At 30.1% G+C, this 20661-nt stretch overlaps 1 protein-coding gene across 1 annotated transcript; it reads left to right on the top strand.

Annotated features, from left to right (window-relative positions):
* Positions 1-209: 209 nt before the first annotated feature.
* On the top strand, positions 210-16105 carry LOC129988001 (SPARC-related modular calcium-binding protein 1-like). The gene is made up of 5 exons (XM_056096067.1): positions 210-352; positions 5789-5839; positions 7945-7975; positions 10066-10119; positions 15861-16105. Exons 2-5 carry the CDS (start codon positions 5810-5812, stop codon positions 16016-16018), a joined length of 273 nt encoding a protein of 90 aa, XP_055952042.1. The 5' UTR covers positions 210-352; positions 5789-5809; the 3' UTR covers positions 16019-16105.
* The last annotated feature ends 4556 nt before the right edge of the window (positions 16106-20661 follow it).

The following is a 20661-nucleotide window of genomic DNA, read 5'->3' as shown; positions in this document are numbered from 1 at the left end:
ATTTTTAATCAGACTATTATGAAAACAACCAAACGATTTTATATGTCACCAATATTCCGTCTCATAAAAATGAAACATTTAAAACAAGTTATTCCAGAACGAATACGATACTGAAATAAAAGCGTTTTAATAGCTTCTTTGAATAATATGACGCAGGGAAAAAGAATAGAAATGTATTTAAAATTGTATCGAATTTTATGATGATGTTCTTGGATCGAATTTGCAGAGAGGTAATATAAATGGGAATGTTGCATCTGATAAAATAGATAAAGTAGAGAGAAAAACAGTTATTATTGAAAACAACATTCACAGTTACAGGAATACAATTTTTTTCATCAAGACTGACAGTGCGGTGAGTATCATAGTTTCACAATATTAAATTTTATAGTATTTTTATATGATGATATTACCGACTGCATTCATGAATACTTATACTGAAAAAATATGGAATTTAAATTAAAAATATAATTAGATGTATGTAAGAAGACAGCAGTCAACATTTCAATTAAATTTGAAACAAAAAAGTCAATAGTGTGTTATAGCGTAGAAACTATATTTTAGAAGGATTTATGAATCTTTCCCTATATAAATAGAAAAATTTGCACTCTGAAATTAAAAAAATAAAATTAAACCATATTTCAGGAGATAATATAAGTGAAATTAAAAATTACTTTTAATAAAATAAATATTTATCGAAGAAATTTGAAATTTCATTCTTTTTAAATTAGTTATTGCTTTGATTCGGAAGTATCAATTTACAAATCTTCTTTTACAAATTTATTTTCTCAGTTCAGGTGAAAGAAATGTGTGAACTTGTTTTATGAAAAGTTTAATGTATACAAAGTATTAGTATATTATCAGAAGTTTCCGAATTTATCACCGAATGTATCCAAATCATAAGAACAATGAAATAACAACAACTAAAATAAAAACAAACCGGCAGAAAGAAATGGTACTTTGGAATACCTTTAGAGTGTTTTGGTTGATGCGAGACATTTTGTAACATAAATGGTGCACATAATTATTTTTCCTCATGCTCTGCAAGTGACATCCACTTTTGGAAATGTACAAGAAATGAGAGAGATCTTGATTTTCAAAAGTTTTCGCCAGCGGGCCGCTAAGCTTGTATATCATGATTATTTTGCGCAGCGTAAACAAAGTAGTGCAAAAAAGTTGAATATTGGCGTAACAGAGCCGGGTTATTGGTATTTACTATGAAAAACTAATTATGTAGAAAAAAAAATAGAATTTTTAGGAGGTAAAAAGATTCCTGACACTGTTATTAACAACCAACCGCTTCGTAGAGGATGCCAGTTTGGAGGATTGGTCAGTGAAGTAGATGGATTTTGATAAAGCAGCAGTCGATCACAACAAATCCTGCCCATACTGCTAATTTCGGTGGTGCCTGGATGGTCGGCTGTACACAAGAAGGATTTCATCTAACCCTACCTCTAAGATCTGATGAGCTGTCGCTGAGACCAAGCAACAAGTTTCTATCTGGCTCTTTGTCAAAGGAATTGTGCAGGATTTTCTTCTCAAATATTTCACAACCAACTTTATTTGACATGCTTTATGTGATTAATTCGCTTTTTAAAAAAACCCCTAAACAATTGCATTTTGTAACCTTGGTTTGATTTACTGAGAAGCAACTCAAAACTCACAAACTTCCATTTTGCAACTAAATTTGCCGAAAAATTTGTCAGATATGCATCTCCTCTATTAAATCTAAATCCGCAACAACTTTGCACTCATAAACGAGCATTATTTCAAATTTTGCTGCTTGCGGATCCTTTTTAGCAACACAAAAAAAGAAATTTTATATTACGGTTGTTGATTACTTACCTATTGTTATTAAAATGAATCAATTTAAACTAATGAGATTTTATGAAAAAAAAAAAAAAAGAAAAACAGTTTTAGTCTATCCAAGTTGTTCATTCATTAAGAAGAAAACTTTATTGAGAATATTTTTTTACTTATTAAGTTTATTTTCGGAATATATTATGATGTCAGTTATTTTTATTGCATTTACTTCAAATGATCTTTCATTTTATAACAATATTTTAGTAATTTTCAGTTATATAATGGAAGCAATAAATTTTGTAACCAATTAGGTCAATAAAACGAGAAGATGAAACAGAACTCTACGTTAGTTTTTTATTATTATTATTATTATAAGAAATTTCTTTATACAAGACTGAAATTTGATGCTTTCAAAACAACTAAATGCAAAATAATTTAATGAGACAAATTGTTTTGTAATAATAAAAGTAGATGTATTATCAGGAAGGATAATTGGAAGAAAGAGACAATTGAGAATGGTCGTGTAATATCCTGATCTAGACTGATCAAATGACGAAGCAGAATTTCCAGACAATTCTTTATTTTACAGCCCTATATATACAAAAAACAACTTGTTCTAATCTTGGTTAAATAAATAGTTATTTACACCTTAGTAGGAGATACAACAGTCAAAGTCAAAGGGTCTCTTGAAACTCAGTTGATTTACGGACTCCGAACTCGTGGGCATAGTCCAACAGTCTCCTGCAATTCGTTTCTTCTCTCCCTTAAAAAAAATCTCCGCACTTTATTTCGGTGACAATCTCCTGGTCATTGGAGCTCTCTTTCGGCCAATTGGGGTTCAGCAATATGCTCTCTCAGCGGCGCCAGTGGGTCGTGGGAAGGTCCTTTCACAAAGAGAAATATCTAGCATCCAGGTGTTTGGACACCCCTTTCTCTTTGAAGTTACTATCAATATATCTTGGACGAGGAATTCCACAGGTGGTCTTTCATTGTAGTCGCTAATGAACAGATGCGAGACCACCCAGGTGAAAAGATCCACCAGCTGGCTATCTCGAGGAGTTTAGTAAGTAACAGCGACGACATAGCTGACTGTAAATGTTTTATCAGTACTGGGAAACGGGGAATGTTACAGTAGCTACAGTATGCACGGATGAAAACGTAGCAAGCTAACACTCTAAAAGGAAGAGAAAAACAATTTGTCTCATTTTCACTTTCCAGTATACAAAGTATGGAAGAGATATAATAATAATAAAAAAATAAAAAAAATCCGAACTCAAAATTTTGACGAATTTCCACATTTTTGACCTCCTGAGTTAAAAAAAATGCACTTTTGTAAATATGTGTCCGTTTGCTGCTCAAAACAGTATCTGCCTCTCTGTTAAAACGATAGCTTAGAAGCGCTTTGATAGATATGGAAGATGGTTTATGGAATTCCACTCAAATCTGAAGATTTCTATCAAATTTTGAATGAAATCTATTGATAGGAAGTCTATCTGTCCGGCTGTTCACGCATAAGTGAACTCAATAATTACAAAACGAAAAGAGCTAAGTCATTTGGTGCACTGATTTAGTATCTTAAGTATAGATACTTATGAAATTTTGAAGCAAATCCGTCAAACGTTTGACCGTCTGTCAATCTGTACTTTCGCAAGAATATAAAAGCAATAACTTATAAATAAAATAACTTAAATCAATGAAATTCGGTATGCTTTCTTGCAATTATAACACAAGTTTCGTGTCAAATTGTGATCAGCACAAAAAGATGTCCAAAATGCATAGCCTCGAGATAGATTCAGTAAAAATGCCAGATTTGGGCCGAAGATTAATATTGTTACTATCCTTCACCAATGGCATGCAAGTTGTTTGAGGCCTTACCCAAGATTCACAATTTTACTAGGAGGAAGGGGGGATAAAATCTTCATTGGAGAATATGTTAGAAAGCCTCGGGGGCAATATCCCTTATGGTTCAGTATTATTTTCTAGTGTTTTTGTTGCTGTTGTAATCATATTTAAAAGATGAAACCAAAACTTTACTAAGTATCATCATTCATTCTCAATATCGGTTATTTGCAAGGTAAGTTGCTAAGTTATAAGTTTTGGATTTGGTGAACATAAAACTTACGAATAGGATTGAATTTTCAATTTTAGATATTTGGCTAGGAAACAAAATATTATTCTTAATTATCTCTGGAAAGTTTCATCGCGCAGTAAATATTGACTGATTTTTAATGTTACAAAGCCTATATTTTTCCTCCATTTGAAATAATTTATTTTATGGCAAAGCGAGATAATAAATCTAGAAACACATAGCATCCTTTCCGGCTAATAATATTCATTATTTTATGACAACTGACGTTTTTAGAGAATCCATCACGTGAACTGCATACACATCACTTTTCATGAATGAAATTAGTTTATTAGTTATGATTTTATACTTTTGACGTCAAATATAGAAAAAAGTCAGAAAAACGACAACAAGAAAAAAAAGTGACGAGAGAGGAATATAAAGAAGACGAATTTTACTTTTTTCAATAAGGCTGTGAAAATAGAGGAAATAATCTAACATCTCATTGCTTTTTCAGCAAATATGCAAATTGAAAATACTAGAATGAAAATCCAGTATTTTTGTACGGTTGAGAGACTGATGATGTTGCTTTGACCAATTCAATGTGAGTGTTTTGAAGATCACCAATTTGAAGAATAAAAATGTGTTTTGTCGGTAAATGATTACTAGAGAATTACAAGAATCAGATAAAAATTAAATAACCAAGTCCTATCCATGAATTTGATTTTTTTATGGTAGCATTGATGCCACAGCAAAATGTCTTGAATAGGTGACTGGATGTTCTATTTGAAATGGGAGCCCTTTTTTCTATTACTAAATTGAATTTCTGGTCCTTATTCCTTTTAAAGTGAGTTTCTGAGTCCTAGATATTTTCTTCCCATGTTTCATAATACTCAGCTTTTTATTTCTGTTAATATAGAGCTTCATTTCCTTATTATTTATGACAAGACTGGAATTGCACGATTATTAATGACTAAATATTAAATTAATTAATTAATTAATTAATTAAGGTTGAACTATTTTTTTCTATAAAAACATATTCCTTGAGATTGAATTATTTTTTATTGAAATACCGAGGGAAAAAAAGGATACTTTGGGGTTGTTGGAACGGATGGTAAAATAAATTTTAGGGCAATAATCAACAGTTTTTTATCATTTCGAATATATCTTCTCTTTAGAGTGATCAGAAGCAGAAAAACGTGGATAATTGGGAACATAACAGAGTAATTATGGGTGTAACTGTAACTAAGAAGGATAAATTCAATTCGTTAGAGTAATCAGAAGCCGAAAAACGTGGATAACTGGGAACATAGTAGTTATGGACATAGCTGTAACTAAGATAGGTTAATTAAACAAGTGCATAATCATGCTCTAGAAGGTTCATGAAACAATGCTTTTTTATCCAAATTAAGACCCATTTCTCATCTTATAAGATCATTTTAAATAAAAGAAAATGACAAAATCTGCAAAATTCGTTCCCATTAATTACTGTAACTGACCTTCCCCCTTTTGGAAATACGAAATTAAAGAGTCGATGAAAGCATGAATTTACAGTTATTAATATTTCATTATGTATTTTAAAACCGACATATAATTTTTTAGTGTTGTAGTTAAGTTTTATATGCAGTATTATAAAATTCTAAGAAAATTAAATTGACTCACTACACAATCAAGAGTTAAAAAAGAAAAATTAAAACATATTTTGGATAAATAAAAAACCCCAGTAATTTAAAACAAAGTTTTTTTTAATATGAATATAAAAAGTAATTGAATCAAAAATAAAAGCACACACTTTTACCAAATTGAATAGGGTTGTTTGATGGTATCTTTCTAATTTTGAAATTTTACATATGTGTCTCCTATTCTACTGTTTATCATTATTATTATTTTAAATAAAAGTTTTAAAAACATTTATCTTTACAGAAAATAAATCAAGAATTGAATATGCCCCGCAAATTTCTTTTTATTGCTTTGGTAAGTGTATTTTGAAAAAACATTATTATAGAACAAATTATTATTAATTTTTTACAATTAATCCAAGTGGAGAATTCTTAAGATTTTTTAGGAAAATGGACCTGTTTCTTGAACAAATGCTTTGTAAGGTTTTGTGTGTAAATATTTCTGCTTCGAACAATGAAGGTTTGGACATTTCTTATACTGAACTGAATTAGATTAATCTTTGGCCTGTCTGTAAGTGCTGAATCAAAAACTTTCAAAAATAAAACACAAACATTATGATATTTTCAAAACTCTTTACAAGTATATTAACTAAAAATAATAATGTTATGCAACGTATTGCAGAGAAGCAGCTTTGAAATTGTAATGTAACTAAAAATCATGGATTTAAAAGCAAATCTTGCAATTTTTAAAATTTTTTTATTGGTAGTCACTTTGCATATAGCATCCATCCTTCAGTTAAAAGAGGAATGGTTTCGAAACTGTGGAATTTGAACGTCTTTGTAAAACTTTATGATAGAAAGACAGGTGATGCCTTTTTTTTGTAAGATAAATTACTTTTTCAGTTTCCCTAATTATAATATTTAAGTGAAATCTTAAGTAAAGAGCATTAAACATCATACATCGGCCACCGTGCATGATACAATGCTGTTAGTTACTTTCTCGTTTATAAAGCATGGGGAAAATATTGTAATCGTCAAATTTTGACGAATCTCTACGTTTTAGACCTGCCTGAACTCGAAAAACACATTTTTGGAACATGTCTGCCAGTCTGTTCGCTACAAATATAATTTAAAAACGCTTTGAGTCAGAAGCGTAGAATTTGGTATACTGCCTTTATACCGAATTTGTAAATTTCTATCAACATTTGAACAAAATCCGTTCAAATGAACTCCGTCTGTCCGGTTGTTCGAATATGTTAACGCGATAATTAGAAAATGGATGGATAAATTTCGATACATCAATTTAATACATATAGCGTAGACACCGATCAGATTTTGAGTCAAATCCAGAAAGGAGCTGACAGTCTGTATGTCTTTACTTTTAAAAACATTTAAATGCGATAAAAAAAACGGAATGACTGAAATACATCAAATTTATTATGGGATTTTTGTGACTGCAATTGCAGTTCTGTGTGAAAGTTTTGTTCCATTCTGTTGGGGAAAACACGTCTAAGACACAAATTCGTTTTTCGGGGACTATTAACCCCAAGCCGAGGATTAATTTTCAAAACACTTGACAAGGATGACATGATAGATTGAGTAAAAATGCTAAATTCACGCAAAAAATTAATGCTTCGTAACTATTGCGTGCCAATGCCATGCAGCATTTTTTTCTGAGATAACACTTTTATTATAGAATCTGCGAGTAAGAATTGGGGAGACCATTGAAGCTGCTTTTTAGTGTATGTAATACACATTAAGCGATTTTTAAATGCGTTGTATTTCTTTTTCCTCAGGAGGGAAATCGATGTGAATTCGTAGAACAGCATGGGGCACTTTGTAGTTAGATGGTCTACAAAATGGATTATCATTTGTCTATGATATCACCATTTACGTCACCACGCAGCAAGACATATCGAGTTTATTTGTATGGATCAAGATCAAGCCATCACATTATTCGAAAGGGAAATAAATTCAAAAACTGAAATGAAACAATCATTCACCATCTTTTGCAGTCATTCACGTCATCGATGACGTCATCAACAAGGCGAAGCTAGATTCGTTTAATTTCAACGAATAAAAATTGATTAAGAGATTTAGTTGTATGTAAAGAAATTGTATTTTTAACGTACAATTAAAATAAGCCACAAATCATATATTTTTAAAAAAATTATAATAAAAGAGCGAGAAAGCAGTATTCAGTTTCTCAATAAAACTGGTCGCACCAAACAGTTATTTTTAACAACTCATAGTATAAAGATTAAGGTAATAAAACATATAGATCCTTCATAAAAATGGTCTTTCACTTGAAAAATTTGTTATTTCGATAACTTTATTCTAATATCTAATTTCCTTTTTTTTATTTATGAATTGTTTTCAAACTTCTAGCATATAGAGTGTTAAAACTGAGTAGTCGCAATAGTCGGCAAGATGATTATTTCTTTTTTATATCTTACTTAGGCATTGGCTGTAATCGTCCATGTTGTAACTGGTAAGCAAACTTTACTTTTTGGTAGTCATTTCTGAGAATTCGTTCTACATCTTAGTTTGCTGTATCACATTATAGAATTCTGAATTATTTTTTGCTATTGCATTCTCATTAATATAAATAAGAGATGGGTAAAAAGACCAAAGTGTACGCGAAGAAATCCGTAAGATCTTCAGATTTCATGTTAACGTTGTAATGAAACTGAGACAAGTTTTTAGTTTAATTTTTGCTTTCTGGTATTCGAAATATAGAAAAGAAAAGGCATTATATTTATCCAAAAATTAGATCTCGAGCTTTTGATGAATCTCCAAGATTTGCACCTTTCTGAAATGCGTTTTTGGTATTATAACTATAAATAAGCTAACTCAAAACGACAATGAGCTAGATAGATGAAATTTCGTGGGAGATGTTTAAACCAAAATTGCTGATATCGATAAAAAAAACTTAGCAAAAATCTGCCATTGAGAATTCTGCCTGTCTGTCTACTGAAAATGCATGTCTAACGAAAACTTAAAATCACAAAAGTTAGATGAAACATGTGATTTTATCATCAAAATTGTAAATGTGTATCCAATTTTGGATCAAAATCGTTTCACAGTTGAGATTCTGTTGATCCGTATTTTGACGTAGATGTGAATACCATATCTCAAAAACGTAACGACTTAAACAATTGAAATTTTTGATTAAAGAAAGTTTGGTTCCAGTCGATCTTAAGATGTTAAAACCAATGAATGGCCGGCGTCCTGTCATAGGATTAGCGCGTCTTCCCTTTGATCTGGGAGTCCCGGATTCGAGTCCTGGTTCAGGCATGGTTGTTGCTCTTCTTCTGCGCTCTATCTATGAGGTGTGCGAATGTGCCCCTCCCCTCCTGTGAAAAAGGCCTGTGCAAGTGAATGTGACGCATGAAGTAGCTAAGTCGTACTCTTGGCCCTAGTTGGCTCTACTGAAAAAACAAGAGCCGCTCACTTGGCTTAAATTGTCGACAGATAACTGTCAGCGGGCTTATAAAGTGCCATAAGCCAACACACAACAGCCCAATGAATTCTCGGATTTCTTTTTTCTATCACAAGATACAAGATGGGCAAAATTGTATCAGCATACGAAAAATACATGTTGCGTTTTATCAACATGTATTTTTAAGTTTAAGGTTTTTGCTGACTTGGGCATTTTCTCTGTTAAATGTTACTGTTAACTAATTGAGTCAATTGATTTATAATAACCCAAAAACGTTGGAATCTTCACGTTCATAGATAAGATAATTTCTTTCTCGACTCCTTCAATAATCATAATGTCAACTTCCAATTTTAATGTACAGAGATAACAACAGATGTTATGTCCGGACTTTTTTTTCAGATCTCACTGAAAATCTTTCTCCCCAAAACTTCCTGAACGATTTACTCTAACGATCAAAGAATTCGTTACTGTATGAAGAGTACAGAAATTTCTTTTGAATACTCGGGTGGTCGCTATACTTTATCTGAAGGGCGATTCAGGCGCTTCCATAAAGAAAGAGTTATAAAGCTTATATTACTTATTATGTTAAATTGATTAAATTAATTGAAAAAATTAATTTATTAAATAATTCACCTCAATTTGCTATAATAAATAAAATGTTTGCAAATAAAATTGAGAACAATTAATAAAAAATTATAAAAAAAAAGAATCACATCACATAAATGTTATTTCCTCATTAACTCAAGATATTGTACGATATTTTTGTGATGATTCTAGGTATTTTGAATGCCAATTACAATATCTTGAAGATATTGTAACATTGTTGCTGGGTCTTTTTTAAAAAATATGGTTGCAAATGAAAAGAATTTTAAAAAAATTAAATGAGGAATATCTGATTTTCATATTCTAAGCATTGCTCATCTCTACGCACCTAAGTAATGTTTCTTGAAAATTTCTCCAAAATCACCTTGTATTTCTTAAAACATAAAATTCATTCATATAAAAAATTTACTTTATTCATGGAGAGAGGTTTTAGTATTAAATTTTATTATTACTTATTTCTGAACAATAAATTTTAATTAGAATAAGAATGAATTCAATCCAATTATTTGATTTCTTTTCCATTTCATGCTGATTAGCGGACAGTCAATGCCAGAAGGACCGAGCTCAGGCTCTTCAAGACAGAAAAAATGGTATGGATAGTTTTCTTGATTTTTTTTTTTTTTTTTTACTTTTCTGCTTTTAACTCATTATTTTTCTTACTATTTTATTGTTCATTACAATGATTTCACCAAAGTCGTTAATAATTATGACTCATTGTAGTCAAAGGCAACGATTTCATTTGTTAATATTAGTATACTCCGTTTTCTCCTGATATAAAAATTGTGTTTCATTTGTCCGATAAACAGTTTGAATCTCAGGAGTATTTCTATTTAGCAAGACTTAAAAATAATCGGATTCTTCACGTATCTGATAAATTGTTCAAAACTTTAGATAAACAGCAGGATATTTACATTTTCAAATAATAAGTGATTTGGAACAACACATCTTAACCACACACATTTTTTTTAAAATTTTCGAATTACCAATATCTACAGAACCTGAGATATACAACGCAAAAATATCAACAGAATGGAAAGAAAATATTCTACTCACCATCGTCACCAGTATCAAAACAGGATCTTTATTCATCATTAACAATAACAGGATCCGAATCACATATCGGTTCAAAGCCATCAACAGAATCCAATCATATCTTTATTCTTCCCTATCAAAAACAGAATCCAAATCACATTTCGAGTCAGAAATGATCAGTTGAATCTAAAAGATATTTATATTCACCACTATCAACAGAATCCAAAACACATCTTTATTCACCCCTATCAATAACAGAATCCGAATCACATCTTGGTTCAAAAACATCATTTGAATCTAAAACATATTTCTATTCACCACTATCAACCGAATCCAAAACACATCTTTATTCACCCTATCAATAACAGAATCCGAATCACATCTTGGTTCAAAAACATCATTTGAATCTAAAACATATTTCTATTCACCACTATCAACCGAATTCAAAACACATCTTTATTCACCCCTATCAAAAACAGAATCCAAATCACATTTCGAGTCAAAAATGATCAGTTGAATCTAAAAGATATTTATATTCACCACTATCAACAGAATCCAAAACACATCTTTATTCACCCCTATCAATAACAGAATCCGAATCACATCTTGGTTCAAAAACATCATTTGAATCTAAAACATATTTCTATTCACCACTATCAACCGAATCCAAAACACATCTTTATTCACCCTATCAATAACAGAATCCGAATCACATCTTGGTTCAAAAACATCATTTGAATCTAAAACATATTTCTATTCACCACTATCAACAGAATCCAAAACACATCTTTATTCACCCCTATCAATAACAGAATCCGAATCACATCTTGGTTCAAAAATATCATTTGAATCTAAAACATATTTCTATTCACCACTATCAACCGAATCCAAAACACATCTTTATTCACCCTATCAATAACAGAATCCGAATCACATCTTGGTTCAAAAATATCAGCAAAATGCAAAATACTATTCAACATCATCAATAATAGAATCCGAAATATATTTCAGTTCAAAAATATCAATGGACGAAATATATTTCAGAACTATAATGAAATGCCCAGACTCCAAGAACAACCTGTTTATTATAATTAGTTTTCGTATATAGCCGGCTTTTTCACTAATAGAATTATTTGTAATATTTTCTAACAATTCAAGCATTATTTGTTCCATAATGGTTCCTATATACCTAAATTGTCAATAAAATCGTGTCATATTGATTCAGATTCCACAATCCTGAACAAAACATTTCATTTTTGTTACTACTATCTATATCAAAACATGTCTAATTTATTAATTAAAATTTAACAAATTTGTATATCCCGTTCTGTTGATTATTAACAATTCAATAATTACTTTGGAATAGAAGGCTAGAATTTTGCTCTATAATGATTTTATATTAAAAGTAGCTGTATGCAATAACTGAATTTGAAAGTGCATAGTTTGGATCTAGTTATTATTTGCATAATTTGTATCTAATGATATCAAAAATATAAATCTTGGATATAAAGAGAGAAAAAAAAAAAAAAAAAAAAAAGAGGGAAACCCTCCCCCCCCTTGGAATTTTTGCATATTTATAATTGGGAGTCATTACATTTGTTTCCTTCATGTTACAGGCACTAACAAAAATGAACAATCACTTCGATATTTCAAATAGATTACATTTTATGAATGTTCACAATATAAAAAAATGTTATAACTCATTTTAATTTTATAATTTTTTAATGTTTTTGGTTTTTGGTAATTCAGTCTTTGAAAATAAGCTGCAATTGGAAAAAGGAAATCCATAATATATGAAATCTGTTAATGAATTAAGTAATAATAATTTTACAGTCAATTTAATCCTTAGCATTCGTTTGACGCCGCTACGACACTATCGGATTAACACTTAAGAGTAAAACACATATAATTCAGTTTTTTTCCCATTTAAATAGCACAGGCAGACTTTTACTGGGACTTCAATTGCAAATTTTGGCTCCTATTAAGCTAATTGCATCGTGATCTTGAACAGAAAATGGAATGATATGTGTTTCAAGCCTAAAGCTTGCACGCGACCTCATGTCGTCATAGAAATAAGGGATAAAAATCAAATTCACAATAATAAATATCAGGCTTTACGATGATTCGTTTAAGGCTTGCGATAAATTATTTTACGATGATTTTATTTTTAAATGTCATGCTAAGTAACAGAACAAATCTCTGAAAAATTCTATATACTCTCCTTTATTATTATTATTTAATTTTACGTATAGTCAACCGGAAATTCATTTTATCGAATGTTTAAAAAGTTTGAGTGATTCATTCAAAAATCAGAAATTAGATTAAAAATCAAAAATGACATCATAGCACAATATTTGTTGCTTCAAATGTAGTTCATTTTGAAACATTTGCTTTATTTGTGATGATAAAATATGATGTAAAAATTCTCCTTAGACTTTAGAAAATATTATTAATCAATATTCATATAAATGTGTTGAAAAATGACGTTTATTTTCAAAAAAGAAAATAACTGTTAACAAATGCATTTTTACTTTCTCGTTTATGAAGAGAAAATATTGTTTTTATCAAAAAATTCGAACTCGAAATTTACAAGTCTTCCTTACGCTTTAGATCTCTTTGAGTTCGAAAAACACAATTTTGGATTATGCCCTATTACCTGTGACAAAAATAACTAAAAAACGTTTAACCTGGATGGATGAAATTTGGTATATGGTCTTTACCCATATTTATAAATTTCCGCCACATTTCAAGCAAAATCCATTGTGAAGTAACATGTCTATACAGCCGTGCAGATATAAATGAACTCGGTAACTACAAAATGAAGAAAGCTAGAAAGACAAAAATTCGATGCTCAAATGAAGCATCCATGATGAAGACACCTATCAAATTTTGTGCCAAATACAACACCTGAAGGATCGTCTGTCGGCTTGTACTTTAAGAAGCACGCAAAAAAGATAACTCAAAAACGCAATAACTTAGTTTAGTTGAGTTACATTAACGTCCCATCGTAAAGCAACACTAGGGCTATTTTGGGACTGGCCTCTTCATTTTGAACCGTGGTCAGATGAGAGGACGACACCTGAGCTGGCATCCCCCTCTCCACATCACACCACGCCTGCGGGAGGACGTTTGGCATGACGGATTTAACGTGCAACAGACCCCCTTACACGACGGTTCTTCGGAGGAATCGGGTCTCGAACTTGAAACCCTACGGTTCACAAGCCGAGACCTTACCATCAGGCCACCGCGGCATCCGCAATAATTTAAGTATATGGAATTGGATATGCGATGTTATGACTACAATTGTAGTTGTTTGGTTTCTATCGGTTAGGATAAACGTGTCAAAAATAAAAATTCACTTTTATTAGAAAGTACGTGAGAAAGTATTGGAGGGACAACTCCCGACGGTTTTACTTCCTCATACACAAATTACAGAAGAAGAGATAAGGGCTTAAAAATTCGTACGCGAAATCGGAAGAAAAAGATAAAAGTACATAGGTTTCTTATGAGAAATAATTTTTTCCACAAAGACTTCTTATTGATGAATGATCTATATAATCTTTTATGCAAAGTCTTGAATGAAATGAAATGCCCAGGAGTGAAATAGTAGTGATAAGGCCGTGGATCACGATTTTGAATCAGATAACTCCTATTTTTCATTAAAAAAATGTCAAGCATTTATCGCCAGAAAAATTATCCAACATTGGACGATAAATTAAGTAAAAATGCACGATTCACGGCAGAGATCTGTATTTGGGAATTATTGTTTACTAGCCGCTTTTGGCGACCAGCCGGTTCGCCAATTTTAATGTTCGTTAAAATTTTAATAATTAAATATTTTATGCAATTCCTACTTTAATAGCTTCTTCATCAAAATATTTTAAAACTTCAAATTTTGATAGGCATATAATTCACTCATAATATAATAAACGCCTTCAGTCAAAACGTAATATGTATCTCTCTAATTTTCTGTCAGCTCCAGTAGAATTTATGCTTTAAATTAAAGTGGAAAAGATTAATCTATAGTTAATATAATAATATTTTTTACTGAAATAAAGCTTTTTTTTTTTTTTTAATAATATCATTACTGAAAAAAAAAAGTCACTGAGAGTTTAAACTTTATGGGCACTAATGAATATCTTTCTTAATTTATGTAATATCTCAAGAATTTGTCAACAAAATTTTCTCAGATTCTTCATGAGCAGATCGATTCATTAACAATGTTTCATTTTAAATGCATCAAACATTGAGAAAATAAACAGAATCGTTTAAAATAATCTGTCGAAAACAGTTTAAAAAAACTACTTAAAAAAACGATGTACTTAAAACTATAACCATATACAAAAGATATATATAACTAACATAAATACAATTTAATTATAAAAGCATGCAACTAACCTAAAAATAATTTAAATCAAGCCCGCATCCGTTGATAATAGATGTCAACAATCAGAACACAATGCGCATGCGTGAATTTTCAACGCCAATTATGGTAACGTAAATGCGGGAATTTTTCTACGCCAGTTGGGGTAGATTAGAAATTTTTAATTTCCTTTATTCTGTTTTATTTTAATTCAAAAAAATTTCAAAATGAATCTGAAAGATCGATTAATTAACAATGTTTAATTTTAAATGCATAAAACATTAAGAAAATAAACAGAATCGTTTGAAATAATCGGCCAAAAAATGTTAAACCTAGCCTCATTATCGTGGGGATAAAACTGAAGCCGTACTCATTTGGCGATGGGGAAAATGAAGATTTTTTTGGCGGGAAAGTTAGCTTTTAATTAATAATTAAAATTCTAACTAAAAATTAAATAAAGAGGGACTCAGGTGCACATTCCCGACCTCCAAAGTATACATGTACCAAATTTGGTAGCTGTAGGTCGAACGATCTGGTCTGTAGAGCGCCAACACACACACACACACACACACACACACACACACACACACACACACACACACACACACACACACACACACACACACACACACACACACACACACACACACATTCAGCTTTATTATAAGTATAGATTAATACTATGCAACGTATTCGGGACTTTAGTAGGTCCACAATTTTATGTGGGGTAGTGGGTGGTTAAAAATATCTTTATTAAAAAGAATACGCGAGAAAATTTTAGGGAGATCACTTCTGCTGGTTACAATTTTACATTTCCTCAAACCTTTCTATGAAAAGAAATAAAAAAATAAACATAAAAATGTAAACTAATTTTCCGGTTACAGAAAAGGCAGATAGACGAGAAATCTCATGAGTTTTTATTATTTTTGTTTGCAGGGAAAAAGGGAAATTACGTGCCTCGATGTAGGAAAAATGGCGACTACAAAAGAGCTCAGTGCCAACTGTCGAAAGGCGTATGTTTTTGTGTAAATCCCAAAACTGGTGAAAGAACGACTGAAGACCAAAAAGGCGGAGCAAAATGTAGCTCTTCTTAATTGATGAAATGGAATCAAAATGTAAAAGTTCAGCATTTCAATAAAAATAATAAATATTGCAATCTATCGTGTGAAATCACGTGGAAATCTAACTACGGGATTTGGAATAACTTTAATTTCTTACATATTACACTTGGTACAATTTGTATTATTTAAAAGAGAAATTTATAAGTAATTCCAGATAATTTTAAGAATTATCATAAATGATACTGAACATAATACTTGCAATATTGATGGAAATAAATAATTCAGTCTTTCCTGTCTAGAAATTCTACACTTAAAGAAAATCATTTGGCATCCAGTTATAAAAGATAAAGAAAATGTAAGATGTTACTTTATGATAAAATAATCTTTTAAATAAAACATCTCATTGGGTAGATATATTGAAAAATGTAGTATAATAGTAATATACTGAGTGGGTATGATCATTTAAAAAAAATCACGGTCCTGCAAAGAATAATTTACAGTATTTCTTTTTAAAATTAATTAAAACACATTCATGCAAGCAATAATTTGCCGTTTGTTGTTTAAAAGTTAATTAAAACATAGTCCTGCAAGGAATAATTTGCAGTATTTCGTTTAAAAATTAATTAAAACACATTTCTGCAAGGCATAATTCGCAACATGAATTTTATTACCTTTTATATTCCATCTATAGACTATTTAATACAGAAAGTTATCATTCAAATACAAATGCGTTTCTTTTCTTGATAACAAAGTTGTCAATGTTTTTCAAACTTTTTGTTTTTTGTTGGGCTAAAGCTTTAAGAATAAACTTAGTTCCAATTTTTTTATTTAACATTTTTCCTTTGTAAGTGTTTGTACAGTAGTTAATAAAAATGAGAACCTCTGTAATTTAAATATTTATTATCGTATTTTCACAAAGCTATTGTATACAATTGGAAAACCCCGAAGAGTCGATAAAAAAGACTTTTAAAATGAGATGTAAGGCGTAAATTATAAAAAAATTTCATTTCATAAAAAATTGACTGAAACTTTAAGAATTCAATTAGGTGATATAAAAAAGATAATACTGGTAAAATGTTTTGGGCAATATTTACATTATTTTTGAAAATTTTTGATTTTGTTAAAAAAAAAGTTGATAAATTCTCTAAAGTGTCGTCGAAATGTGCTTGTAAGTACTTTTCTAACTGTTAGAATTTAATAAATAAAAAAATTCTACTTTAAAAGTGCTATTCTACAATTCCAAATAATATCATATTCGCTGATTCGCTGGAAAAAAAAGGTGGAATTTATATTTAAAGTAGCTTCTAGTCTAAAGTTTGAATTCATTTTCTGATGAACATTTCGCTTCCGAACGTTACTGGGTCAGTCAATGCGAAATGAAACATTGCAACAGAATTTTATAAAATTTGGAATCTAGTTCCACTTTAGCCATGTATATGAGTATCCAAGATATATTTTGGCTTAATATTATTTATTTTAGATGTTTCAAACAGTTGAAGAGTCAGACTTTGAGAAGTGTTTGCATAATTTTTTAATGCTACATTTTAAAGGGTTGTAATTTATTAATTATTTAATCTAAATAAAAAGGTTTTATATTGTTGTAATCTTTGGAACATAGAATATTTATCTATTTCAAAGTTACTTTTTAAAATAATCTTGAGCTGAAATGATTTATTAATTTTTATTAATGAAGACCAACAAAAATTTGCTTAAGTATGATTTCAATTTTGTAATTATTGGAATTCTATTTTTAGAGTCAATTTACATGAAATGCCTACATGTTTTATTACGTCAATCATCAATCAAATCAAGAACATATTATGTATATAAGACCAAGGAACCCTTTTGGGTGTCTTATCTTTGAATTTTTTATCTTTTAAATTAAAATTTAATTTCTTAAAGTTTCCAATATCAACATCATATACCTTATACGGCCAAGCGTATATTTATAAGTTCTGGAGTGGAAATTCCAAGTATTAACGTATACGCATTAATAAGAAAGGCCATGAATAAGAAAGGCCTTTATCATATTATGCCGGGTTTACACCAGGCCAGTTATCAGACGGGCAGTAGGCAGCGCATGCGTAGAAAGGCTGTTCGAAAATGGCATGACAAGTAATTGTCCCGATGGGGCAACAACATGCCACTGAATTATATTTTTTTTCTTACTGTACATGCGTTTGTAGAATTTGGCGGTTCTTTGTTCTTTCTGATGCGATGTTGTATTTTTTTTTTCATTTTATTTGTCATTTCTTTTCTACAGCTTTCCAAATTTCGGTATGTTGATCTTTTTTTTTATTTTACCATGTTTCTTTCTGTAAACATGTTAATGTAATGTAATATGTATTTTTTTTTATTTTACCATGTTTCTTTGTGTAAAAGTGTAATAATTTTAATATGATGCGCAGTGAAAAAGAAAAATTCGGGGACGCCAAAACGGCAATTTATAGCCAAGCATGGAATGCCTGAATCTCTCCTGTGAAATTGTGGCAAACATAAATCAATCCCTTTCTGCGCATGTGTTGCCTGCTAGCCATCTTATAACTGGCCGAGTGTAAACCCGACATTAGAATAGTAATAAATTAATCATTAACAGTTAAGGATGAGAATACAGAAATCTTTGAAGGGGCTGAATATAAGAATTCAAAAAGTATTTGACGTAACATACAGGACAAATAAACGCATGCAGAAGTTAGCACGCCTCATATTTTAATGTTCCCGTTTAAATATATTATTAAATATATATGCAGATATTAAAATTTTTTACTATATATTATTAAATATATTAAAACAAAATGAATAGTGACTAATGAAATCTATTAACAGTGAACGCTAATGAAATCTATTAACATTTTAATATATTTCATTTCACGTTTTAATACATACATAATTTGATTTTTTTTTTCAAATTATATCTAAATTAATTTTGAAATATTTATTAAATTAAAGATGTTTATATAATCTTTGCACAATGATATGTTACAAAGTAATGGCTTAAAAATGTTTAAACGTTTAATTTCTATTCCATCCCTTTAAGGGGTGTACAGCTTTTTAATAACGTAGTGATTCTATTTCGTTGCTATGGAGCATATGCGCAAAATTTCGTTGATATCTATTTGGAGTTATGAAAATAGATACAGTAAGCAAAAAGATATTAGATAGATCAATTTCGAACAAGGTGCAATTCATTTGGAAATTTAAAACGTTTATACAAAATATCATTTTTAGCAGAAAGAAAAGTAGTTTTTATTGATTATTTGAAATATGACAATAACGATAAAAACACTTTAAAATAATGATCAAATACAGACAAAAATGACAAATACTTCAAAATAATGATTAAATTTAGAAAAAAAGGTCTCGAGTAAAACCCGAATGGTGATGATATAATGACATAAAGATATAACAATAATAATCATTATATATAATTATGAATCCATTGAAAGAGAATTAATCAAGTGGGATTAACTGTTAAGAGCTATCACGATGACAATATCAAAAGAATAAATCAATCGAAAAGAAAAACATTTTCGAGATTCCAGTTATTAGTAGCGTAGGACGATGTCAAAAAATAGTTGCATAATTAGTCTTTAATAATACCTTAACTTCTATATGTTCATGATGGTATTATTTTTGAATGAAAAACTTCCAATTTTGATATCCAGAAACTTGCATTTAGTTGTTTCGATAAAAATACTAAAGATAAGTTCTACTAACTTCTCTCATTTTCGAATATAATTCATTTTCATATGAAGAAGCCGACAACAACAAGAACTTCCATTCTGTAAGCAGTTTTAAGACAATTATTTAATAGAGACAATGAACTAATGTATAACAATGAATCTAGTGCAAGATTGTTTTCCATTAGAGGCAAAGTCGAACTTTATTTGTTAATCCATAGGAACTAGAGTACAAAGAGGCCTCATGACTTATGTGTACAATTGTTTTGATTGTTGCTATCGCTTTTTTGTTGAAAATCGAAATTGAAATTCACCAAGTCTGGAACAATCGTCTGGTTTCAGGATTTGGATAGAAAAATCAATGCTGCTTTTCCTTATTCGACTTCAATTAATAGAAACTAACTTTTCATTCACTTCTCACGTTTATGGACCGACTGTGCTATTGGTGATAAAAGCAATTTTAATAATAGGGTTTTGCAATGCTAAAAGTTGTACATTACGATTTTTTTTCGGTAATTCCGTTCTTTGTAGTTAAAAAAAGACTTAGTGATCATCTTGTATTAATGGAAAACTGATTGCTGCGTTTTCTTCTTCGACTCCATTTCCTTAAAATTAACTTTTGATTAACTGCTGATATTTATCGATAGATTATGCTATTAGTGATAAAAGCAATTTTAAGATCAGGCTTATGCAATATTAAAAAAAAAATTTGAATTAGGATTTTTTCCTTGTAATTTGTGCTAACGTTTAGTAACTAGGAAAAGACAAAGTGATCATCATGTATTATCGGAAAACTTGTTGATGCCTTTTCTTGTTCGATTCCAGTTCCTTAAAACTAACTTTTGATTCACTGCTCACATTTGTAAATTGGTAATATTTTTCGGTAATTTCATGAATTAGGGAAAGACACAGTCATCATCCTGCATTACCAGAAAACTCATTTCTGTTTTTCTTCTTTGACTAACTCCATTTTCTTAAACAAACTTTTCATTCACT

Source organism: Argiope bruennichi, chromosome 10, assembly GCF_947563725.1.
Source record: "Argiope bruennichi chromosome 10, qqArgBrue1.1, whole genome shotgun sequence".
NCBI lineage: Eukaryota > Metazoa > Arthropoda > Arachnida > Araneae > Araneidae > Argiope > Argiope bruennichi.
Note: the sequence above shows the minus strand (reverse complement) of the source record. Positions and strands in the feature narration are given on the sequence as shown.

Excerpts from the sequence above, each read along its gene's own strand:
- LOC129988001 (XM_056096067.1), top strand. The coding sequence starts at position 5,810 with ATGCCCCGCAAATTTCTTTTTATTGCTTTG. Across the intron at positions 5,840-7,944 it reads AATTTCTTTTTATTGCTTTG|GCATTGGCTGTAATCGTCCA; the intron begins GTAAGTGTATTT and ends TATCTTACTTAG. Across the intron at positions 10,120-15,860 it reads TCTTCAAGACAGAAAAAATG|GGAAAAAGGGAAATTACGTG; the intron begins GTATGGATAGTT and ends TTTTGTTTGCAG.